Source organism: Cryptotermes secundus, unplaced genomic scaffold (assembly GCF_002891405.2).
Source record: "Cryptotermes secundus unplaced genomic scaffold, Csec_1.0 scaffold160, whole genome shotgun sequence".
NCBI classification, from domain to species: Eukaryota; Metazoa; Arthropoda; class Insecta; order Blattodea; family Kalotermitidae; genus Cryptotermes; species Cryptotermes secundus.
This window is the reverse complement of record NW_019745080.1, coordinates 1,510,163-1,537,603: the sequence shown is the minus strand read 5'-3', so window position 1 is coordinate 1,537,603 and position 27,441 is coordinate 1,510,163. Positions and strand designations below refer to the sequence as shown.

General features: G+C 42.1%; 1 protein-coding gene across 2 annotated transcripts in view; it reads right to left on the bottom strand.

Moving 5' to 3' along the window:
• The window catches only part of LOC111874847 (soluble guanylate cyclase 88E), a 153,603-nt gene that overhangs the window by 32,336 nt on the left and 93,826 nt on the right, over positions 1-27,441 (bottom strand). For both annotated transcript variants that reach the window (XM_023870687.2, XM_023870688.2), the window contains exon 3: positions 1,719-1,894. In XM_023870687.2, the coding sequence (XP_023726455.1) occupies positions 1,719-1,886 (168 nt within the window). In that variant the 5' untranslated portion in view covers positions 1,887-1,894. The remainder of the gene's footprint in view (positions 1-1,718; positions 1,895-27,441) is intronic.

The window sequence follows — 27,441 nt, the reverse complement described above, 5'->3', positions numbered from 1 at the left end:
TCACTATCGACAAAACAGCTGTGAAAGGTCCATATGACCTAACTTGAGTTGTTTTAAGACACCAATTTGAATGTATTCTTATGAATAGCCAAAGGAAAGAGTCGATGACTGTACATTTACTGATTTTCTGTGACTGCAATCGGATATGATTCCAAATTTTATATTATTGCGCTCACATAAAAAAAAAAGCTGCAATTAGAAATCCTATTGTATTGTTACGAATGCGAGAGTTTCAGCATCGATTGATGCAGTTTCATAATTCACGAGTTGAAGTTTCCGAGAGATCGTTTGTGTTTTGTAACTCGAAGTCTTGATTTACGAAATGGAAAGAACTTTGAATTCTGGATGTTCTCGTTATAATGTAAATCTCTTATTATGCACGTGCTGTGATATTTAATTCATAAATGTTTATAACTTTCTATAACTGTTAAATATATACATTATTCATTGAAACGTATTAACAGATAATACTCGTATCCCAACCAAACTCAGTTCCACTTTTTCACAAAATAATGATTTTCAATTTCAGCATCCCACCTACTACTTTTATTGTTGTAGGTAAATGAAATGTGCGAATCCAATCTTTCTGACAAACATAAAATGCGTGTTCCATTTCGCAACGTTAAAAAGCAAGGCAGAAACATGACGATAACAAAAAATATGAAATAATTGAAAGTCTGAATAATTAAACTCTGGAAATACGATTTTGTAAGTATACAAACAATGGCGAAAAAAAAATTGTTCCTATGCTTACCTGAGCACCACACCGTGAAGACGTGAGAGAAAGTGATGGGTAGGCTACCAAGCATTCTTACCCTGGGCAATAGATGGAAGCGAATCTTAAGCTTTACGCCCAGGCTGCTTTATCCGCGGGAAAAGAGCCATCTGCACCCACTAGGTAGGAAGTTTGGTAAAGGTAAAACTGTCCCCGTCCATAGCCTATTTCCTATACTGTGGCGGCGAACTATCCAGGCTCCATCCAGTGTCAGCATTAAACATGGGCCGATCTACAGCTACACTTGCACACACCATCCTTCAATGAAGAGAAGGTGAGTCATGTGGTGTGTAGAAGTGATAACCTTGACTTTTGTATCGTTCGTGTAATAAACGGCAACGGTAGGATGCATAAAAATCATGCCAATGTTTTCAACTTGTACAGTACATGTATGCGGGCCTTGGTAACGCCCTCGCTATCTTCGTTTGAGGAAAATACGCCTTCATGAAGAGATAATTAAGCATAGGCACTTCTCAGCTCTGTGAATGGGTTATTACCAGGGCCCGGATTTTGATGGCATGTCATATTTTTTTCCTTGTATCCTATGCGATGCTCTTAAATATATAAATCTCGGATATGAGCAGCTGGTTTCAGAAATGTAAATTTTATAGGTAATTTTTTGCAATTTTTAGGTTTAAGGTCATTTTTTCATTTTGGGGGTAATTTTTTTACTTTTAAGGATACTTCTTGTCATTTTTGGCCATTTTAGGGAATTTTTCTTCATATGTTTTCTGAAATGTGAATAATATGGAGGCGAAGTGTTCTTTCTTTTCTCCTTTAGGTCATTTTTCTGGATTTCTTTCGGTCATTTTATATGTCATTTTTTAAATATTTTCAGGTCATCAAAATCCGGGCCCTGCTTATTACAAAACAGTGGGAAGAGGACTATTCAACTTCGTACAAACTCTATTAAGCTTAGCGTTCTGAGGGAGTGTTAGCTGACCTGGATGGCCTTCTTAGCGAGCCGTGGGATGAGGTTCTCAGGGTAGACCTGATGTACGCTGAAGCTGGGCTGGTCCACTGACGCCTGGCGCCGGATCTCTTCCCACCGGTCCTCGCCGTACACCTGCTTGATGTACTCCGCCATGTTCTCCAGTAACAGCCCGTACATGCTGCGGCCTGCAACGCATCACACGCTTCATTCTGCGCTCTTAAAGCTTCGAGGCAGGGCTGTCCAGGGTGAGTGCTTTCACTTCGCCCTGGCACTTACTTTAAAAACAGGAACACAAAATATACATAAGCCAAGTTAGAATGATTATGTCAAGGAAGATGAGGTGGGTTGCGTATGATGTCATTTTTTAAAGAGAAGAGGAGAGGAGAGAGGAGAGGAGAGGAGAAGAGTGGATAGAGGAGAAGAGAGGAGAGAGGAGAAGAGAGAAGAGAGGAGAAGAGAGAAGAGAGGAGAAGAGAGAAGAAAAAAGAGAAAAAAGAGAAGAGAGAGAAGAGTGAAGAGAGGAGAGAGAAGAAGAAGACGAGAAGAGAAGAAATGAGTTGAGAAGAGAAGAGAAGAGAAAAGAACAGAAGAGTGCAAACGGGGTTTTGTAGGGAAACCTGAAGGAAAGTGGCCACTAGGAAAAGACGGGAAATTAATATTAGAATGGGTTTCAGAGACATGGAACTGTATCTACTAGATTCATCTGTCTCAGGTCAGTGATCAATTGCGGGCTCTTGTGAATACGGTAAAGAGCCTCTGCCTTCCGTACAATGCTGGGAAATTCTTGAATGGTTAAGCAAATCTTGGCTTCTCAAGAAGAAATGAGCTCCATGGAATGATTGTGTTATTTACTTACTCAGTTGAATTAATCTCTAGAGACCCTCTGTTTGTGTGCCTACGAGTATGGGCGTTTGATGAGCTTCCAATCGTTCAGTTCTGTGTTTGAAAGCGCACGGTAACCGTTAAGTAACATGCCTCTTGCCCACAACACTCAAGCTGCAATTGCGTGCTAGACCGCTCCGGAATTTTTATTTGTGATTCTGTCCCTAGAAAAGACCCCTCTTACCCTTAGGATTCACAGCACACAGCAAAATAAAGAGCAAGAAAGAACGTGTATGACCAGCCTTAACTCCATGGAGCAGAGCCTTCAAGAAACTAATAGTCGCTCAGTTGGCCAAGAAATTTCCAGCCCTTTATTGAACACGATTGTTTAGTACAGAATTTACATAAGTTCCAAAATGGGATCTGTCACTAGCCAGACGTACACATTCCCAAAATTCCGAAAAAAAAAACACTTTCTTTAAGATCCATTTTAATAGTATCCTCCCAATACGCTTACGTCTACAAACTCGTCTCTACCTTTCAGATTTTCTTATTATCTGTTATCGAGCCTCTGATCACACATTCTGATGACGTGTTCAAACACCAAAACTTACAAAAAATCATACATACTATTTTTAAGAAGAAAAGACGAGGTAACTATTTACCATCATGTTACATAGAATTAGCCTGTTCGTGCTAAAGAATGTGTGTCGAATGTTCTATATTTTCCCCATATCCTGGATAAGGTGATACAATCGACAGTTAAATATATGTACTTAGAGGCAGAGAGCCGCACCATAGCTCAAGCGGTTAGTCGTTGGCTTACCACCGCGGCGGCCCGGGGTCGATCCCGGGTCTGGGCAAGTGGGATTTGTGGTGGACAAAGTGACGCTGGGGCAGGTTTTCTCCGAGTACTTCGGTTTCCCCTGCCAGTCTTCATTCCACCAAATTCTCCATCACCATAATCACCCGGGGCAGGTACAATAGGCCAATAAGTGGCTGCCGTGCCGAATGGATCCAGCTGGACTCCAACCCCCACTATGAGAATTTAAGTCTTACAGAAAAACAAACTTGGTGCTTGCTTCTTGCCGGTTCTTGCTTTGCTTACTCTTCGACCCAAGGCACGACAGATCACTGTGGGCGGAGTGCAAGGGCCAAGAAGGCCCACCCCTTGTACATTATATATATACTCTTCGACCCTGAAGATGGAAATACTGTGTTAATCCGAAACGACGGCAACCTTCTATCGAGCTACTAGGCAGTCTCTGAAGACAGTATTCTTCATGTTAAGATTCGAGATCCTTACAGCGGTGGCCATATCTACTGGGATATAACGCCGTGAAGTCCGGTGAAAGTCAACGGACGTTTCGGAGGAACATGTCGTCCCCATCTTCAGGGTCGAAAAATTAGACGAGAAAGAAACCAGCGTGAAAATGGGTGGAATGTTCCTCCGCAACGTTGGTTGATCTTCAACACGTCGTTATATCCCGAAAGATAGTACTCTTCAGTATACTTCATAATCACCGTTGTGGTAACCTCAGATCCAACAAGTTAACTGAGATTTTTAATGAATGTATCTGAAGACAAAAATGTGAACACAACAATTCATTTAAAGAAAAAATTAAGTAAATCAATACAAATGTGTATTTGAACATTTCCGTGAAATAAGGCGTGGATCATTAAATTAAATACGTCGACGCGTAAGGCTGACAACCTCACCGCAATCTGTGAGTAGACTGTCTAGAAAATGTGGCAGCCTCGACGTCTCACAGTCCTAAGGAACTCCAAGGCCTGTTACAGGAACAGCTTTACCTTTACGTTTACCTTATATATATATATTCCACATCTGGGGCCAGAACAGGTAAATATTTCATTTATTTACATCTTATTGAAATACTCTACTAGAATTTAAGGCCGTATACTCCATGGTTTTAGTCCGCAAACGAATTATACCGACCTAGCGACCGCTGCTTATCGGTTTGTCGGCGAAGTTAGTGCCAAATTTAGCGGATAGAGGGTATCACTTGGTCAGCGCAACGGATCCCCACGGCCTTTAATCTCGGTTTTCTAGACCGGAGCCGCTATTTCCTTGAAATAGCCCTTCAGATATCCTCACGCGGCTGAGTGGACCCCGTTTCAGACCCACTACTTCTCAGAAAATCTGGTAGCGCCGGGAATTTAACCCGGACCTCTGAATGTGTAGCCAGGAACGCTGACCACTAGACCACAGAGGCGGTCCTAAGCCCATATAGCATCTTTCTTTTAGTTACTTACTTAACGTCGCTGTCAATACCGAAAGTATACAACGATGGATGATAGAACGAATGACAATTAATGAAGGGTACAGTCTTCTGGGAAATAACGTCGTGTAGTCCGTTGAAAGTGAACCAACCTTTTGAAGGAACGTGCCAATTGCTTCCACAATGGTATCTTTTTTCGGCTTCTTCTTCGACCCTGAAAATGGAGGCGACATGTACCTCCGAAAATTCGGTTGACTTTCAGCGGACTTCACAACGTTATTGTATATATCCCAATATTTGCCTAGAGATACTGAGGTAAACCATCAAAAACTCTCAGTGAGGATAGCAGGTTTTTTTCGCCAATATTCGAACCGAGTACATCTTGAATTCAAGTCTACAATTCCACAGTGTTGCCGATCTACCATCACGTTCGGTAACATAGGATTACAAAATAATGGATTGGAAAGATGCAGAAATAATTTTTGGCATTATCCCGACGTTTGTCTGGGGAAAAAATCACGAAAACTAAGAAAAAACCTGTCAGAATAATCGGTGGTCGGTACGAGATTTGCGCCAGGAACCAGGTTACCGTAGTGCTTTAAGGCTTAATGAGCTACATTACTCATAGAGAAAATATGAAGTTAGGTGAGGCGATGCAGTCTATCTATCTATCTATCTATCTATCTATCTATCTATCTATCTATCTATCTATCTATCTATCTGTCTGTCTGTCTGTCTGTCTGTCTGTCTGTCTATCTATCTGTCTATAGCTCTACAGTCCTCTGTTGGACCTTAGCCGCTTCTTCAGTTTCTTAGTCTTATACAAAGTTGGTAGGACTCCGTGGACGGGTGATCAGCCCTCGCAAGTCCCGCTACCTACACGCAGAACAACACAAACACAGAACACAAGCACACTGACATCCATGCACTGAGTGGGATTCGAATCCACGATCCCAGTGTTCTAGCTGCCGAAGACAGTTCATGCCTTGGACTGTGATCGACAAGGTTATACAATGGTCAATATTATGCACATGTTCGATGGAAATTCGGACAGAACAACCAAACAATCCTCAAGGAATTTCTGGAAAATCGAAGATTCACATTGTGATGTCATAACTTTGAGTTTCTTCGGGGCAAAAAAGGTGATCTCCTGGAAATGACACATGATCTCTTTAAAATCAGTCCAGGGGCTAGTAAGAAAGCATCTCTAGCTCTACGGACTTTTAGCGGGACTCTAAAGACCCTTACTACATTGCTTTGACATTTAAACCGAGCGTGATCAAAGAGCACCGACTCCATTATCACGAAAATACTATTGTAGGAGCTCCCATCAGCACAGAAAGCTAACTCTTAATAGACCTCTAGAATATCTTCCGAGGCATACAAATTTTAATGACATTCAACGTGCCAGAAAAGAAGGGTAACAATTTTGATAGATTCACACAGCTCTTTTCTGTACATTTCAAGTAAAAGATAGACCCTAGGCATCATATATCTTCATTGGCTCAAACACTTGGAAGGTGGGTTCGAAGCCCACTCGCAGCATGGATCCCTCTTCGCGTTCATTCTGTGTGTGTGTGTGTGTGTTATCCGGTATAGGTAGCGGCCTTGCGACGGGCTGATCCCCCGCCAAACGAGTCCTATCAACTGCCTGCAAGATTCATAATTTCATAATTAATTCTGAAAGGGATAGAAGCCAGAGAGACTACTCCGTCAAGGTAGGAGAATAAGAAGAAAATAAATTATGTTTGGACTAATACTGTCACTTTTCTTTGCACAGTCTGACATAAAATACTGAGTAAAAAAAGTGAGATGTCATCCTTATTCTCAGATTTTCGTGGCCTTGTATAAACTTCGGATTTCAAGACTTAGTTCTATCGTGTGTAAAAGTTCTTCCTACGTTTCGACTCATATATCAGCTGCGTTTTTCTGGGTGAGTGTGAAGCGGGGAGATAATCATGTTTCCAGTTAGTATAAGATAGAAATATTGGCAAGACTAACTCGTATGTGGGGTTCAATCCCGGGTCTGGCCAAGTGGGATTTGTGGTGGACAATGTGGCGCTGGGGAAGGTTTTCTCCGAGTACTACGGTTTCCCCTACCAATCTTCATTCCACCAAATTCTCCATCATCATAATCACCTGGGACAGCTACAATAGACCAATCAGTGGCCGCCGTTCCGGGTGTACCCAGTTGGGCTCCACCCCCAAATAAGTGAATTTAAATTTTTTTTTCAAAAAATCGTATGTCACCACTGTGAAATGAATACGTTTCAGTATTAATATCACATGAATGTATTTACTAAATTCTGAATTACCCCGTATTTCGAAACCTTGCCAAATATAGATTATACTTTTAATCCGTTAAATGTCTGGTTTATTTTGTGATCCGTCCAAGTTTTTTTCTCCATTCTGATACATTTCATCTCAGTAACTGCAATTTTGGTTAGGCTACGGTGTGCTGTACTAAAATATATAGCTCATCTTTACTCTGCAGATTCATGAAAGGCAAACTGTCAGCACATTTCACTTCATCCGAAGGAACACAGACTCCGAGAGGAAAGTGTATTTGCACTGGCTACTTATATGCACTATATCAAACCCACGGAATGAAACTAACACACCAACTTCTGACTTCGCACAGTGTAGCGGTCCATCTCAAAGTCCTACCCCGGAATTTATCTGAAATGACTAAAGGAAAAAATGAAAGAGCTCACTCAATATAGAATAACCAGTCTATCAGCTAAGATTTGAACCCAGGACCTTCCTAATATGACACAGGAATATTAACCAAACAACTGATATTTTTGGTCTGTTTATATATGATTTACGGGACACGCGGTAATGTAGTTGGTTGAGGTATTATGCTACAAGCCGGAAGGTTGCGGGTTCGATTCCCGACAATGTGACTTGGTCATTCAGTTTACCTAATCCTTCCAGCCGCACTATGGCCCCGGGGGTCGACTCAGCCTCTAACAGAAATGAGTACCTGGAATCTTCCTGGGGTAAAGGGCGGCCGCGCCAACTGGCAACATCACCGCCATCTGTGAGCCGACTGTCTAGAAAATGTGGGAGCCTCGACGTTTCACAACTCTGTGGGGCTCCACGGCCTGCTACAGCAATAGCTTTACCCTTTTATATATGCTTTCCTTGAAGCGCTGCTAGTGATAGTTCACCCTTAAGTTGGACGCATAAGAATTCTCCAGAATACTGATACCTATATATAGGAACTACGAGAGCGGCCTCCGTAGTCTAGAGGTAATGTTCCCACCTCATGACTCGTAGTACGCGGGTTCAAATACCCGGCGGAGGTCGTCGAATTTTTAAGGGCGGAAAAATGTCCTCCGGGAGGGACTTTAAGCCGTGGGTCCCGTGTCGTAGCTTTACGGCACGTAAAAGAACCTCATACCTCCAAAGGAGGTCACTGAGCAAAATTGCGGACGTTTGCCGCCCGACAGCAGTCACTAATACCTCCGGTAGATGGGGAAAGCATTATAGATACCTCTTAGCCAAGTAGAGCCGGTCTCGCTGGCTGGGCGGGAATGATGGTAAGCACCAATACCGGTAGGATATAGAGGCTGGTAGAAATCATAGAGGGAAGCACAATGGACCACTACAGGTCTAAGTGCATGGGGAAACCCACCCTCTCTAATAACTAACTAACTAAATAATTAACTAACTAACTAACTAGGAACTACGAGGCGTCACATTCGAGATGCCATCCGCTTAGACTACAGAGCAGAATGATACGATTATTAGTAAAGGTAACGTAAAGTTCATTCAGTTATTAAATAATTAAGCACCACGCCATGAAGATCTACGGAAGAGTGGAGGTATAGCTCCACCATTCTTGACCTCGGCACTAGATAACAGTGAGTGGTCAGCTTCACAGCCCGGACACTTCAACCCGGGGGAAAAAGCCCTTGCTAACAATTGTACAGGAGGCTTTGTCGGGTTCCAGAGTCGGTCTGGACGGTTTGGAGTAGAGTAAATCTCTTGCCTCTGCCCGGAATCGAACCATGGTCATCCAGCCCGTAATCCATCGCTATACCGACCGAGCTATCGTGGCTCCAATGAGATGACTAGTCAAAAAAATTATATGGACCAAGTTAGTAGAAACGGTGAGTCCTCTGGCTTGTATTAGAAGGTAACTTCTTCGAATCCCGGCTTAGACACACACTATACTTACTGAAGTTATATGTGAGTATTCACAGTTCCTAATGACAAATTCCGGATCGTTCCTTATATATCTGTATTCATTATTTACTAACCGTCATATCATTTTATGTCATAAAGACTGAAACATGGGCAGAGTAGTTAAATAACCACAATAAAACAAGTAAAATTAGCTGATAATGAATTGGAAAAAGTAGAATGAAGTGACCTTGCCTTAATTTGAGCTACTTTCCTGGAGTGTTGGAGAAACCCTAGGAAACCCCCGGTAACAATATAGCGTTCTTGGGCAGATATATGAACCCAGGACCTCAAGAACAGTAATCATAAGTGTTAACCACTCAATTTCATCTTTTACCCTACTAATTAACCTTGTCAGCTATAGATCTGTATATGACATAAATGACAGATACCGAAATAAAAACAGCAAAGAACGGATTTGAAAATTGGCATTTACTATTTATCCGTTCTTGAAGACATGTACCATGTGAAACTGGTGCAATATAATTCTGACGTAATCTTATAAACAAAACCTTGAGTCTATAAGTCACAATTTATATGTGAACATATTTTTTTTTCTAAAAGCATAATGAAGATTAATAACTTCCTCTTTCCACGTCGTTCATCCGCCATAACTTCTGCGTGTCCGTGCAAAATCCCCTTGTTAACGAAATACCCTCACCGCTGTGCCGAGCAGGGAACTTGTGAATCCCACCGTCCTCTAACGAGACGTTTCAAGCAGATGATTCAGCTCTCATCTCCGCTGACTTCCTTCTGGACGGGCTCAGATTAAATCCATTTAATTTAAAGCACGATTTCCCGAAACCCAAAAATAAGAATAATGCTTAGACAATAACTTCACTACCGAAAAGGCTGGTCTAGATTCCAAACCTTTCTTTTACGTTTTACCTAGGGATTCTTAAAGGTAAAATGTAAAAGCTAAACCGGCCGGTCACGGTAGCCGAGCGGTCTAAGGCATGTACTGTCTTCGCTCGCTTGAAAACCTGGATAGTTAGTTCGAATCCCACTCAGGGCATGGATGTTTAGTTTGTGTGTGTGCGTTTTTCTGTGTTTGTATACTGGTAGAGGCCTTGCGACGAGCTGATCACCCGCCCAAGGAGTCCTACCGAATGTGTAAGATCTAGAAAAACCGAAGTGAACGGAGAAGATCATGGAGGTAGGCCTAGGCCCACGGGGGCTGTAGTGCCAAGAAAAAAAAAAGGTAAAACGAGGTAAAGTTTTCACTCTACTTAACTAATTATGCACTATGTATAGATCCACCCATTTTGACGTTGGCTCTAGTTGGTGAGTGGTCGGCTTCACGTCTCAGTCGTTCTATCATCGGAAAAAGAGCCCCCTGTGCCCATTGGATAGGACGCTGGTTGGGCCCCAGAACCGATCTGGGCGACGTGCAGAAGAAACAATTTAGCCCCTAATGGGAATCAAACCCCGAGCCCTCGGCCGCCCAGCCCATAGCCAATCGCTATACCGACTGCGCTGTCTCGGCTCGTTGGTCTATAGGTAACGATCTAGGTTTGTATTCTAGGAGTGTTCAGTTCGAGTCTAGGCTGGAACACCGGCTATCCGGTTTTTCGTGGGTTCCCTCAGTTCCTCCATGCAAAATTTCCGGGATATTTTCTCTATTAGGGCCACGACAGACTCACTCCAAAATCGTTTCGAATTCATCTGTCTCCCTGCCATAATCACCCTCACCTGTCATCTGGGGCTGGTACAATAGGCCAGAAGTGGCCGCAGTACAAGGAACTTAGTCTCACCCCACTAGCAATAAAAAAAACGGTAAACTCTAAAGTGTTTAAGAAGAATGTCATCTTCTGGGATGTGGTGCCGTGTCGATATTGTGTAAACCGACGTTTCGGAGGAACGAATCGCTTCTATCTTCCTCCGCAACGTAGGTTCACACAATATCCACACAGTGCCACATCCCAGAAGACGGCATTCTTCATAGTCACCGCCTTGAAAACTTCAAATCTTACATGTAAAGTGTTTAAATCAGCGATAGCCCTGTATTGCCCTCAGTCCAAAGTTGTGTGAATAAAGTGCCAATAAATCCAAACATCCAATCCAAAACCCGTCTTATAAGTCACGCACAACTCCTACACGTGATAATATTAAAAAAAAATCTTAAAAAAATAATCTGAGAGGGTTCAGAGCAGGAACCAGTTGGAAACTCCTGTGAACATGTTAATGAAATTTCAGACCCCACGAAACGCCTGGAATTTCTTGACGGGCTGAGTAAATATTAGCTTTTCAAGTACTGTGCCACGTTTGGGTACTTATATGAAGCATATAAAAATAACAGCAGAAAAGAAGCAGAGAATTCTGTGAAGACTGGATCCGGTTATTCTGAGCTGTCCTATCCGCCACCAGCTCCTTCTCCTTTCATTAGGAAGACATGAAAAATATGGGCATCAGACAAACAGCTGTGCTGGTGACAAGAGTCTGATTATTCATCCAAGTCTAAGAGATTCTTGTCTCTATCTCGCTCTGTTCTGTCTCTCTTGGAGAGAGAGGCATGTGGTTGTACTGATATTCAATGCAATCTTAACTTCCCATTTTCGGGAACGTCACCTTCTTTTATCTTCTTCCTGTCATATGTTTGAAGTTACCCCCTGAATGACACGCGCAAGAAAAATTCGTCGATGGATAAAAATATTCACTGTTTTATGGACAATTTCCATTTTCCCTTTCTGATATCATCGGCTTCGACGGTTTACAAGTATTTCTTTGAGGGAAGCCTTCATTTTATAACAGATGTTTCCTTGTTTTTATTTTCTGTTTGCCCTGATAACTGAGGTGCCCAAGGAGAAAAAGAAATCGTATTTCGGCATATTTCTTCGAAACTAGAACTGTGGAGCTATAGAAACAGCCATTGCTAGGTAAAGGCTGTGTAACACAACAGTAGAGTAGCTGCTGGAAGCGGTGTTTTCTGTGCGGTCCATGCCTAGGCTATATAAAGAGGAACAGCTGCCATTGCGGAAGAGTTTTGAGACGGCAGTTAGAATAGTAGGAGGCTGGTGTGAAATGGCCGCCAGTACATGAGCCCGGGAGAAGGGGATCGTCAGTCAGAGTCAGAGGCAGAGTTACTTTACGACCGGAGGTTTACCGCCAATCAGTTCGTCTTAGCGAAAAGCTCCTTGAGACTCACGACCAGTAATTTTATTTTCCAACTGAACACTTGCGGTTGTATTCTTTATGTAACGACCCCTCTGACGAGAGGATCGGTCTGTCGTTCACAATTACTGCTGGTCCTCGCCAGCGCAGTCATTCTCAGGTCCGAGCCCACTGTTGGAAGACGTTAAAGCAGAACAATGAATACCGTGACTGAGAACACTAGTCTTTGTGTGATAATGTTCTATAAAGATCAGTCACTTGTGTTAAAGTGTCCAATAAACCCGATTACCAATTTAAACCCCGTCTATCGTCACTCAATAATGTGGCAATATCACTGTCTACTGAGGTATAGTGCAATGAAATCTGCTAGGTTGTTACGAATGTTTCAGAGGAATATATGATACCTTCATTTCAGGGTAACTCGTTTATTCTGATATGTTGTTACCAATGCCTACGTCTTGCTGGCTGCTTGCTTGATTTACTTACACTCAGATCTTGAAGATGGAGAGATTACGTTCCTCCGAAACATCGGTAAACTTCTACTGGGCTATACGGTGTTATATCTCAGAATATTGCCACGATTTAGGGGAGCGTGTGGCTATAGACGGGGTTTGGATTTGATATCGGATTTATTGACCACGTATACACACAACTCGGAAATACATGTAATTGCAGCACCATCGCTAATCTCCGTACTTTACAGTTTATCACAGCACCCGCTAAGTTTTTTTCCAGGCTGCTGTGTCTTAATCAGCCATTCCCTGGCAACGGTTTCTAACAGTGGAGATTCTTCAGCTTTCCGGGCTCAGGTCTTTCCTTCGCCTACTCTCGTTCAGAACTGCCTGCCAACTTTTCCCTCAACTGAACTGGATCGCCATCTGTTCTTTTCAGCCTCCCTTGCAGAGCTCAACTGCACTCAGCATTCAAATATCAATCATCTTGGATTGCCGATTCTCAACTAATTCCCAGCTGGCCTGGAACCTTCCTTATATAGCCTTGGGGCGAACCCAACAGAAAATATAGTTTCATAACAATCCTTCCATCTTTTTTTGCGTATCAATTGCCGTGGGAACGTGTTTACCGATCTGTTGCCTAGCAAGGACGTTTGCTCTGGCTCCACTATTTCGGATTTCAAGCGTCATGTCACAATACGGTGCTATTCAGTTTTTTATTCTTCTCAGCTCACGGTTCGGGGCCAAATACAGAAGTGATGGGACAGACATAGATTCAAAGTTGTTAATTTTGTTTATTTCCTTGTTTATTTTCTAACGCTTTATCTGTTGTCCCGAAAATTAATGCACTTTGCTATTTGTATCCGCCTGCTTCAAAAGAAATATCATATCCTACGTAACTGCGCTGTTAATCGTATTCATATCTGTAAAGTACTCCGTGCCGGTCACGGTAGCCGAGCGGTCTAAGGCATGTACTGTCTTCGCTCGCTCGGAAGCCGAGATCGAGGGTTCGAATCCCACTCAGAGCATGGATGTTTAGTTTGTATGTGTGCGTTTTTCTGTGTTTGTATACAGGTAGAGGCCTTGCGACGAGCTGATCACCCGCCCAAGGAGTCCTACCGAATGTGTAAGCTCTAGAAAAACCAAAGTGAACGGAGAAGTTCATGGAGGTAGGCCTAGGCCCACTGGGGCTGTAGTGACAAGGAAAAAAAAAGTACTCCGTGGCCTGTAGTACGCAAGCGAACTATACCGACTGAGCGACCGCCGTTCGTCGGCGAAGTTAGTGTCGATATAGACACTAGGGTGTCGCGTGGTCAGCGCAACGGATCCACACGACCGTTAATCTCGGGTTTCTAGAAAGGAGCCGCTATTTCCTTGATTTAACTCCTCAATTATCCTCACGACGCTGAGTGGACCCAGTTCCAGACCCACTACTTCTCAGAAAATCTGGTAGCGCCGAGAATCGGACCCGGGACCTCTGGATTTGTAACCAGGAACTCTGACCACTAGACCACGGAAGCGGTCTATTCGTATCTGTAACTGAGTTTAAAATATATATTTTGCTGCAGGCCAGACGTTTTCCAGAATATGTATATAAAACTCGTGTAATGTCCCTTCATAATCGAACGTGGAATCTCATTCCCCTTTACATTTGTGTAAGTTTTCGTGTTATTAAATTCCTCTGGTTTCTCCCGCATTCCTTTGCAGTCCTGCATTTTGTCGAATTATATGTCGAGGCCGAAGTTTTAACTCCACCATAATCCACACAAACAGTCAATCAAAGTCAAAGTTACGTTACGACCGAGGGTCAGTCGGCCCCTCTGTCTTGGTGTCAGGCACCCATCTGGGGTCCCAGACCAGGTTTTTATTACTGTTAAATAGTCACGGGTTTGTTAACGTAAGGCGCCCTCTCTGACGAGAGGACGGGGCTGCCGTTTACAATTGCTACTAGCTGTCTTCAACGCAGTCATTCTCGGGTCCGAGTCCAGCGGAACTTATGATCATATTTTACTGTCTCAGATTCGAGACTCCCCAAATGTGAAGAGCCAGGTCCCCGTATTTATATCCCTCCTCAAATAGGGTGGCCCGGTTATATCCCCAGACACTGGGTAACATTTTCGTCGCTCCCTACGACTCTCAGGGCCCTCAGGGCTACGGTGGAGGTATTCGAACCCGACTCCTGGCGATATCACAAACACTCAAAACCAAAACTTTCCCCTTTATATAGCATAGTTAAACGAGTTAATGGTAATCGGGAATTACGAAATTTGAGATCTTCCATCTTACCCCTTACAGAATGTTCCAAAAGGAAAGAGCAATATTCTGGGAAGTCACAGTATTGATCATTCTAAGCAGAAAGAAATATAAATGTACGTGTGTCCTATTCCGAACGTTTTCCGAGACAAAGATATTTCACCCTACAGTTCCAAAATTATTGATAAGAAAGAGATATTACCTACGGCTTCTAATACCGGCATATATTGTTCAAATGACAAAGATGGTACCGTTTACCTAGTATAATACATTTTCGAAAATGCACTTTGCAACTTGTGTGAGGACATGGCGAGTTGCTCGTCTATACAGTGTACAGCAAAATGGCTCCATCGCGGAAACCGTTCGGAATAAGACACATGTACATATACACTTTCTTGCTTAGAATGACCGATACTGAGACCTCCCAGAATACTGACCTTTCCTCTTGGGACACCTGTATATACACATATAGATATAACTACAAAATACTCGTACATAATAGCTCGGGTAGGCTGATACAGCGGTAACCCTCTATGCTTGTATCTTGGGGATGCTCGTTTCAAATCTCGACCGGAACAACAGATATCCTGAATCTCTTTATGGTTTTCTTCAGTTCCTCCGGGCAAATGCCGGCACATTACTTTCATTAGATCACGATCACTTCTTTCTAAGTCATTTCCAATTCATTATACATAAATAATCCTGCTATTTGAAGCTCTATAATTTGAGATATTTATCTGTAGCCTAGTGGTCAGAGTTCCAGGCTATAGATCCAGAGGTCCGGGTTCGATTCCAGGCGCTACAATATTTTCTGAGAAGTAGTGGTTCTGGAACGGGGTCCACTCAGCCTCGTAAGGGTTATTGAGGAGCTATTTCAAGGAAATAGCGGCTCCGGTCTAGAAAACCGAGATTAACGGCCGTGGGGATCCGTTGCGCTGACCACTCAACACTCTCTATCCGCTAAATTTGGCACTAACTTCGCCGACAATAGGCGGTCGCTCGGTCGGTATAGTTCGCTTGGGGACTAAAGCCACAGTTTGTTTTTGTTTTCTTTTTATAGCGTCGTAAAACAAACCGAAGAGATACTAACTGGAATTTACAGACCCTTGCTGGTCAGTGAACCATCGGTTAAGAAGGGCTCTATTACAATGTGTAAGGCATGTAGGGGTTTGCTTTTACGGCAATCAAACTATCCGAATAAAAGTGTGCCATGTGAAAAACTGCGGCTAAATCAATGAGAAATAACGATTTGTGATACAGAACACACATGGGCCTAACTTCTGACTGACACAGTCCATAAAGAACTTGATGAAGCGTGAAAACCTTTAAGAGCTCTACGTCACGTAAAGATAGAACACAGCGTGACTCTTATCCAGAGCTTTTGAAGTTCTGTCACTCGAATATTCGGGTTTGCATCACACATAAAGTAGACACCCAAGGTATTCAATCCCAGGCTACCACAAAAAAAGGAACTTACAAATAACTTGGTCTAAACGGGTGTTTCTAACAAATTTGTGCGAGAGACACTAAAGACTTCTTTCTTCAGAGGTCCTCGTCTCTTTTGCACAGCAGAGTTGGCTATTTCGGATATTTTCATGGCATCTCTCACAACTTTTGAAGGAAAAATACTTTAATTGCCTTAAAATAGGTCAATGGCGTTAAATTCCCGATTTCTTTACAATTAATCATTCATAACCATCACCACGTTACAAGATATATGCCCTAATCGGCTGATAAAGCGTGGTTAAATAAACAGTAAACTTCAAATGCACAGAAATATCGCCACAGACTTGATCGTTTCAAATATTTACATCTGTTAATTGTTTATATTTGTTTTGCCTCAGATTATAGCGTCCAAGGCTAGGACAACTGGCGAGTGATCAAGGGAAGCGAGGAAGATGTCGTGACCTAACTCATCTATTATCCTAGAATTTTCTTGGACAGCATGAGGAAAGTCACATAACGCCTCATTCGGGACGTCCCACGTCTCTTTCGAGATTCGAACCTTACAACTCCCGCATATAAATCAGAATCAATACCATTTACTTTGTACAGGTGTACAAAATGCGAGAGTGATGTACTTCGCAATTTAACTATTTTCACGAGTAAAGGTTCGGCTACACAGAGCGCTACGTACGCTATGTTCGCTATACGAACAGAAAAATATCTCCCTTTATTGCCAATGTGACTGGCCACACAGACTTCCGTACGCTACGTATGCTATGTTCCCTACAGAACCTGCGTCGCAGAGTGTACACAGCGTACGTAGCGTACGTAGCGAACATAGCGTAGCGCTCTGTGTGGCCGAACCTTAATTATGAGTTGTTACGCAGTGCACAGGCGCAGATCGCTATATTCTTCTTCATTATCATTAATTTTCTCTCAGTAACGGCCTTCACCTTTCAGATTTCGTGCGTCCACTCTACAATAAATTATTCTTTGTTTTTCTTTACTTCCTAAGATCAGGATCCTAGACAGCAGTATCACACGTAGAAGGACTGAGTTCAACAGGAAGCGAGAGTCCATGTGCAATGGAACAAGGTAGTACTACAGTCTGCACGTCCTAATCACCATTTCGCCATATTCCATTCTCATCTATCACCATCCCAGCGATATATGACATATGTGACAAGACGGCATGATGTCACTCGACCCTTAATTGGGGCCTGTTCCGGCTCTTGATCAGGGACAGAGTCAGGAATCACCCATGTGCTGACTTGCTGCACGTTTAACTTGTCAAAAATTGAAACCATAAAATATAATTACGAGAATATATACCGGCAGAATAAAATCAAGTAAGAAATGTGCTACCAGTCTGGTAAAAATTCACGGACCTTTGGGGAGGAGAAATTCCTCCATAAAAAAAGTTGAAGATTAAGCCAAGAAAGTAGTCTGACACCCTGAAAACAGAGGTAATAGGTTCCTTTGTAATGTATGTAAACCTGTACCAGACTGCATGGAGTCACAGTCAAGAAGATAGTACTCTTCACAAGCATTGCCATGAGCACCTCAAAACTCTATGCAGTTTATTTCTTGCTGGATAATCGGCTTCGACCTTGAAGATGGACATAATATGCCCCCCCCCCCAGGATTAGTAAACTTCTATCACATCCAGTAAACAGTGATTCTACAGAGTGATTTTAAATTATTGCCACGGTTTCCGTGGCCTATAATTTTAAAACCGGAAATAACAAAACAAAACTGCTTATGGAATATGAAAGTGTAACTCAATCGATCAAGATATCAATGCGGTAATTATAGCGTTGTTTAATAAAACTTTTTGAGTTACACTTTCATAATCCGCAAGCAGTGTTATTTTGTGTTTTCAAATTTGAAAATTATAGGCTACGGGGTGAAGTAAACTAACTTCGCTAACTTCGCGGTCGCTAGGTCGGTATAGTTGACTTGCGGACTAAAACCACGGAGTTTCTTTTTGTTGTATGGGCTATGGAAACACCGACAATAATTTAGAATCATCCTAAATTTGTAATTTATCTTCGCTCAGAACAGAAACACGTTTCACAATTCAGCATCATGAAACAACGAACGAACCAAGCATAGATAAGGACATAATTTTAATTTGTGCCAATATACCAATATGATAAACGCATATATTTAAAAAGGTAACTACTTATGTGTGAACTTCCAAAACCCACAAATTAAGCCAAATGACACGGAGGAAAAAGTATGACCATCCAAGATTTTTAGACCACAATTTAAATTAGTAATAACTACGTACAGGAAGCGGAAATGATATGAAATTGTGTTGTAGCTGGAATTAACTACCAGTCCTGTCACCATGGATTTCATATCCCCTTCCCGTCCCATAAGATAACCTGCATTCCTAACATAACAAAGTAGAACGTTATGCTATCATTGTCATAAAACCTCTATGGAAATAAACTGACTGGAGGGTGAAGCGTACCAATTAAAGGTTAACAACGCATGAAACTGTACTGCACTTCTCTCCCACGTGTCTTCATGGCGTGATGCTTATGTAAAAAGAAGAAAAAAAGGGCACAATTCTGACTTTTATGCAAAGCTGAAAAAGAGAACTTACGTGGGCAAACATCTTTCCAAAAAGCTTATGAAACTTCTCCCAGTGTCTCAAAAAGTCACAAATTCTGTTACCCATAAAGTACATGTATGTATGAATTTCAGAATTTGTAATATAATAGTTGAGGCCGGGATAGTGCATTCGGTACAGCAATGGGCTACGAACTGGGGTCCAATTCCCGGTAAGGGCAAATTGTTTCAGGGTTTCTAAGCAACAGTAACAATGTGTAACTTGAAATATGTAAGTACCCTCTTGTAAACTTAATTCTATGAACGTAATATAGTGTATAGAAATGTAAAAATTAAATTTAAGGTTATAACTTAATATTAAATATAAATGTATATAAGTGTATCCCTGCAACAAGCTGTGGAGGCCCATAGGTTTGTGAGACTTCAAGGCTCCCACATTTTCTAGACAATCGGCTCACATATGGCGGTGAGGTTACCAGCCTTACGCGTCGGCCTCCCTTAAGTCCCAGGAAGATTCCTGGCAATAATTTTTGTTACGGGCTGAGTCGACCCCAGGGCCACAGTACGGCTGGAAGGATTAGAGAAAATTTGAAAAATCCAACGACATCGGGAATCGAACCCGCGATCTTCTGGCTTGTAGCATTAGTGCTTCATCCAACTACACTACTGCGTGCCCCTAAATACATATGTAACTTCATAAATTGAATAGAGTGTGTAAAAGTGTTAAAAAGAAATTTACGTGTTTTTGCACTGATGCAGTGTGTAAAAATGGCCAAACCGCGTGAAAGGAAACTCTTAAGAAACCGTAGAGAAAATGCTAATGAATCATTAGTGGATAAATCAAATAGACTAAGAGATGGAAATGAAATTCTATGACGACGAAGACGGCCAGAGATCCATGATATTCTGCTAGACTGCCGTTATATTACGCCGGCTACAGCTAGTTATTAACAAGAAATTCTTAAAAAGAAACTAATTGCCTACCCTCCTTTGATACGACACGGTCCGCACAGAGAGCGACACCTCCAACAATTCTTCAATTGCTGCGTAAGTAGTATTTCTTGCCACAGTAACATTGTTACCGAGCCGTTGCCTAGCAAAAATAGAGGGATACACATATGAAGAGACTGATGGGAGGGATTTACGAAGTACGCCGTTGAGATGGGCTCAAGCGCCAGGTTTCATAAACATCGGTTAAGGCATTTAAAATTTAATGGAAAAAGGGGGAGGGGAATTCACACACATACAGGCAGCGTGGTGATCTCATAAGCCTACTTTTATTTTTCAAAATAAGGAAATTATGTTAAAAAAATTATTTTCACCGTTTACTTTCATACGGTCTAACTTTAGGGTGAATGAACAAGGCAAGCAGGAATCCAGCAATGGCAGTTTTGTTCTGAACATGAAAATACAAGCGAAATGCTCATCCGAACCGTCGGGCTATCTCCGAACTGCACGCCGTTACAACACAGAACTCTATGGTCATCTTATCACTTGTGAATCCTCTGTCCCTGATCGACCGCTAGAGAAACCATTCAACTCGGCTCTCGAGACCCGTAAAATGACAAATGCAGGAAACTCTCATTGTCTTTAAACGCCTGAATTCATATAGCGTCATCAGAGCAGAAAGCCTCCAGATAATGGCTTGCGTTTCAAGCCACTAGACGATACAGGAGCTCACTTATCAAGCTGTCTCAAGCGGTAAAACTTCCTAATTATTACGGAGGTGCTAGATTATAATCTTGGTTGGAACACTCACATTTCTGACTGAACTTTTTCGTAGCTTTTCTCATTAACTATCTCCACGGAGCCAAGTCCTTCTTGGGAAGCCACCAGTCGCTCAGCTACACCAAAATTTCCCAACATTTTCTGGAACCAGAAGGTTCATTACTGTGTTGACAACTACTGGTCCCTAATCTAAGCCAAATCAATCCAATTCCCATCACCTCATCCTATTTCTCTGAGATCCAATTTAATATTATTCTACCACCTAAGTCTCAGTTTTCCTCAGTACCTTAGCAAATGTCTAAACCGGGCTAGCGTAGTCGGTATAGCGACTGGCTACGGGCTGGACGACAGAGGGGTCGGAGTTCGAGTCCAGGTAGGGTCAAGAATTTTCTCCTCTCCACAGCGTTCAGACCGACTCTGGGATCCACCCAACCTCCTATCCTATGGGTGCCGGGAGCTCTTTCCACGGGGGTAAAGTGGCTGGGGCGTGAAGCTGATCACTAACCTCCAACTAGTGCCGAGGTCAAGAAAACGTTGATCTACACATCCACTCCCCCCATACGCCTTCATGGTGTAGCGCTTAATTAGTTGAGCACAGGGACAACTTTACCTTACCTGTAGAAAATGTCTCGATTTTATTTATTTATATTTATGTCATTATTTATATATAAGACAGGAGAACCCTTAAATGCTTATCCCCTGCAGTATGCTGATACTCCGTGTCGAAAACATCTTTGACGATGCGTCATCACCAGAGTGTAACGTAGACCGTCACATCATCATTACAAAATTACTTTAGTTTTTACTGCAGCAACATTTTTCTGGATAACCCTGTACGATATATAATATTTTCATGTGTAGTACTGCTCCTTTTAACCTTTCCCAGTCCAGGAACTTCGGACATGACTGCCGCTTCTGGGGCAAACAATCGATAGTGTATGATCTGCCAGAAATCTATTGTAATTTCGTTTGAGCAGTGATGACATCACGGCATTTTGTATACCTATTATATACAGTCCATGTTATGTGACGTCACCACTGGGGTGAGAGTTAACAAGAAGGGATGACCAAACACGATAGGTGAAGATTAAGGCCACTGTGCGGACCAAATGCAATCCACAGACACCACCACAAACTACGGACGTCGCAAAATATATAAAATTCGTATCTTGAATTTAACGTTCAACAGAACCATATAAGGAGATAGCATGCTGCAAGTCGGAAGGTCGCAAGTTCGATTCCTGATGAAGTCATTTGATTTTTTCAATTGAAAGTCGCACTATGGGCCTGGGGTCGACTCAGCCTCTAAAATAAATGAGTACCATGAATCTTCCTGGGCCGTAAAGGGCAGCAGGCGTGCAAGGCTGACCTCACCGCCATCTGTGAGCCGATTGTCTAGAAAATATGAGATCCTCCCGAATACAAGTCAGGAGCGTTACTGCTGTGTAGAGCCCTGAAAATTTTGCCTCGGAATGCGTTGGAAATGAGTTGACTACTTCACGTTCAGGCGTCCTTGATTCCAGTAAGAAAGATAAACACTGTTATTCTTTGCTGATGAGTCACAAAGATAAACGTCTGTACACGTTACTGGAATTCATTCCCGGCTCTTCGATTCACAACCAGCCATTGGCTGATCAATCCAGACTCTTAATATGGATCTAACACCATGAAGCTGAGCCCTTCTTGAGAAGCCACCAGTCGCTCAGTTACTCAAGAATTTCCCAGCATTTTATGGAAACCGAAGGTTCATTACCGTGTTCACAAGAGCCCTCCACTGGTTCCTATCCTGAGCCAGGCGAAACCTGTCCACATATCTACCCCATATTTGTCTAAGTTCCATCTCAATATTATCCTCCCACCTACGTCTATGTCTTCCTAGTGGTCTCTTTCCTTCTGGTTTTTCCACGAACACCCTTTATGCTTTCCTCTTCTCCCCATACGTGCCACATTCTCTGCCAATCTCGTATTCCTTGACTTGATCATTATAATTATATTTGGCGAAGATTATAAGTTACGAAGCTCCTCGTTATGCATTTTTCTCCAACATTCTGTTATTTCATCCTTTTTTGGCTTAGTATTTTCCTCAGCACCTTGTTCACAGATACCTTCAGTATATGTTCTTCCTTTCATGTCACAGACCAAGTTTCAAAACCATACAAAACCACAGGCAAAATTATAGTTCTTTATATTTAAATTTTCAAGTTTTTACGTAACAGACGAGAAGACAGACAATTCTGAAAGGAATGGTAACAGACATTACCCAAATTTAATTTACTCTTTAATTTCCTCTCGAATCGAGTTTTGGTTTGTTACCCTCGTTGAGTGTTGCTACGGCGTGACTGACATTTCTGTAAAGTGTCAGTGAATCTGAGGGCTGCAAATAATATGAATAAATGGGCGTGTGAATGGAGAGTTGGGAAGGATGCAAAAGGAATCGGTGCTTGTCCACCATTTGCCTGTATGAACAAAGGAAGGAAACCACCAAACACTCGTTACAATACCCGAAATGCTGATCAAAAATCGAAACCGGTACATCCCGGATGTGAAACATGAACTTAATGATCAGCCCTGTGTTCTAAGGGTCCTTGCCATTACAGCACATCAAATCATCGAGTTCCGTATATGGATATGTTGAATGAAGAGCAGCCGACAAGGGGTGGTCCCCTAGTATATGACTTAAAATAAAAAGCTAGTTCAGTAGGATGGCCGAAAAAATGTCAAGATCAACTGCAGTTCAAAGAAAACGCTTTTATTTTAAAGAAGATTTCTATCATCTGGGATATAACGCCGTGTAGTCCGCTAGAAGTCAACCGAAGTTTCAGAACGACATTTCGTTTCCATATTCAGGATTGGAGAATAAGCATCGGAAACGTGGATCTCTCGACGTGGCCCCATTCCGTGGCCCATCTGATCACCGTACTTCACTCTTTTCAATATTTTCTTTGGGGATGTGTAAGACAGGTTATGTATCGGACCGAAATTAATGACCTACCTGATCGACGTGGGATCGTCAATGCAATAGCGTCTGTAATTATAGAGATGTTAAGGAACAACCTGGCCGAGATAGATTACAGGTTGTACATCCGACCAACGTCAAGGGGGGCCACAAGTCGAGTTCTACTGGTATTGAAAAAAAAAATTTGGTGACTTTTTACATTTTACACTTCAAACAGCTTCCATGTATTTTCATTGTAAGTGAAGTTATTCAATTTCTTTATCGGCTCTGTTCATTTAGAACACTTTGTATATTGTGCCCATTATAAATGTTTTTTCCCCTGTTGTGTTTAGTCAGGACTGGCGTAAGCGTAAACACCGTCCCAAGAGAAAAGAAATTCCACCACCCTTCCTCCTCAGTTAAAATATAGATTAAATTTCTCAGAACTTTCTCAAAATTAATAACACGAAGTTTCAAGACAGTGTAATAAGAACTGCCATTGGTGTCGTAATTCTAGTTTTATTTACATTGTTACATAAAGTACTGCCAATTAATGGTTATAGCATAGACAAACAGCTTAGCAGCAAATAATTTTCATGTAATTAAAAAGCTGTGTATAAAATATGCCACCTCTATGACTGTACCGCCCAAGGAGGAGCTTCGTTCGCCAGTTCGTCCCATTGTCTCCGAGGTAATTAAGAACGTGCCCAAATTAGGACTGGGTGAAGAAAAAATATGCCAAAACACGCTGAGATTTCTATAGAAATGTATCATGTGACTTATCTCATGGAATCAATAGCGTAATGTCTACAGAATAATTTGCAAAATTAATGAGCAAAAATATTAGGTTTTGATAAGAGGCGAAACTTAGCCAGCTGTCGGTTTCACATAATATACACCACCTTGAAGCTGAATCTTACTTAGGAAGCCAACAGTCTCTCAGTTATTCAAGCAATTATCCGTCGTTTATGGAACCCGACTGTTCAATTTACTTTTTTTTATTGCTAGTGGGGTGGGACTAAGTCCCTTGTACTGCAGCCACTTCTGGCCTATTGTACCAGCACCAGATGATAGGTGAGGGTGATTGTGGAGCAATTGGTGGAATAAAGATTGGCAGGGGAAACCGATGTACTCGGAGAAAACCTGCCCCAGCGCCAATTTGTCCACCATAAACCCCACTTGACCAGACCCGGGATCGAACCCGAGCCGCCGCGGTGGGAAGCCAGTGACTTACCGCTTGAGCTGTGGCGCGGCCTTCCTTGTTCTTTTAAGATTGTGTTTAAATACATGCAGTCCTCCCATATACCTACGTTTCCCAACTTGTGTCTTCCGTTCAGGTTTACCGACTAATATATTTTACGAAAATTCTTCACCTGTTCTTACTCAGCACCAAACAGCTTACGTCACATAATATAAAAAAGCATAGTGCCCATTACATTTCATTATATACAGCGTGTACCAAATGTACTGGTGCGGTTTCAAGCGGCCATAACGACTTTGGAAATGCATCAGAAGTAACAGCAGGTATTCAAGTTCTGATCGCATGCGCAATCCCAATCCCCCCTCCATCTCTCTCTGTCCGTGACGTTACAAAGACAAAATGGCGACTCCGGGGCAGAAAGCTTTGTGTGTGCTGCAGTTTGTGAGCCATGAATCAGTTGTTTCTGCTCAGTGGGCCTTCCGGCGGAAATTTCAGAGTGATCCCCCATCTGCCAACAGCATTAGCCGTTGGTATCAGCAGTTTCAGACAACGGGGTGCCTTTGTAAATGGAAATATGCAGGACGCCCGCGTGTGTGTCAGAAGATTTCGTGCGAGACGAGTGAGGCAGTCTTTTCTTCGCAGTCCGAAGAAATCTGTGCTCCGTGCGAGTCGTGAACTGGAGATGTCAACTATGACTGCGTGGAGGGAGGGTGTTGCGAAAGAGACTGGAAATGAAGCCCTATCGTCTTCACTTGGTGCAGTTACTTCAATCATTTTTGTACACACCTAACTAACTCAATGGAGCTGAGTCCTTCTTGAGAAGCCACTAGTTGCTCAGCCACTTAAGAATTGGCCAATAGTATATGGAACCCGAAGGTTCATCAACGTGTTCATAACAGCCCTCCATCTGTCCCTATCCTGAACCACATCAATTCAGTCCATTCCACCCCATACTATCTCTCTAAGCTCCATTTTAATATTATCTTCTCACCCATATTTATGTCTTCTTAGTGACCCCTTTCCTTCTGGCTCTCCTACCAAAATCCTATAATCATTCCCTTCTCTACATGCGTACTACATGCCCTGTCCGTCTCATACTCAAGTATTTCTCCACTCGTTGGTCATAATTCTTCACTTTGCATGGACGAACAGACGAGTGTTTAGATAAGAAATTCTTCAAAGAACCAATCTCATAGCATAACATGGCAGTAGATTGTGGCTGACCATCGCCAGCACAGTCGTTCTTGGTTTCGGGCCCCGTCGGAACCCATGACCGAATTTTTGTTTGTTGCAAGACTTTTTTTTTTTTTGGAAATGTGTTCTCTTAGCCTACTTTCCATTCACTAGATATTTAATATTTGACACGACAAGAACCTCATAGAAAACACCTCGTCCAACAGTTCTATTGTTGCATATGTATTCGTTGCCGTGGGAAAGCATTTACCGAGCAGATGCCTAGCAAAGACATATGCGGGGCATACAGACACACAGACAGCAAGGTGATATCATAAGCCCCCCTTTATTTTTACAAAATAAGAAAAGTAAGCTAAAAATATGTATAACAACACTAGACAACCCGCTTCGCTTATTCATAATAAAATCGTGACAAAGCAAGTATTTCAAGAATTTCTTTTAAATAAACATTATCCATGAATACGACATTCGACAACAGAGAGACTATAGTTGTAAAATCCACGTACTGGCCGAATTATTATTACCTGAAGCCAAGAATGCTGCGCTCTATCAGCGCGCTGTGTTACCGAAATCTGATGCAGAATCATTACCATTTTACTGGATAGAGAGGTTCAGGCGTTAGCTTACACATTTCCATTCTGCTGTTTTTCTTTGACATAATTTTTTAAACATGTTCATATTCTTAGGTACTATAATTATAATACGATTTAATATCGGTGTAAAGAAAAATTAATATAGAACTCGTCTATACAGTAAGTCACAACACAATAATGAGGTCATTATCTTGCTAGAATGGAACTTGGATGCATTCTGATATTACTCCTAATTATGTCTGGACGACATACCGCGCTTTTGTGGCTCAGGTCACATTAACGTGAAAGTTACCACTTTGTGCGAAGGAATGTTAATAACACATTATTAACTTGCAATTACTGCAGAGGAAGAAAATTAACTGACAATTCAATTCAAACGAAGTTCTGGAACTGAATATATTAAGTTTTCTTAGAAGAATTGAAATTTAAGCTTTGACTATGGCAAAGTCTGAGGTAGAAGACATAAAGCAATTCTGAATTACTTTTTTCCTCCCTCCCACCCTCTCGCCCACTCTCTCTCTCTCACGCCGTTGCTATTTTCGTGGTCCTACATTCAATTAACAGGAAATCAGGTTTAGCTATGTAAGTGCCCTTTGTACCGTATCACTTCGTGTTTCTCGCATTTGCAATGCTAAATCACGTCTAAGATATTTCAATCCGATCTCAGAAAACATTCGAACGTCCTACAGTCAGACAGTACGGTATATAGCGACAACTATGCTGATTGTCCACATATTCTAAATTGTCTTTGCAAGTACAGTAAAACTTGGTTATAGCAACATCGGTTTCTGCGACACCTTGTCTATTGCGTCAAATATTCAATGGTACGAACTAATTCCTCATAAGGCAACTGTTTTTATACCTTGCTTAGTACGACATGCACAAATGCATCAACCTCGTATGTAACGTCATTTTCATTCCTGAATTTCTCTGATATGGACATTGAACGTAATTTAGAAAGTGTGTATTGGGCAAGTAACAGGAAA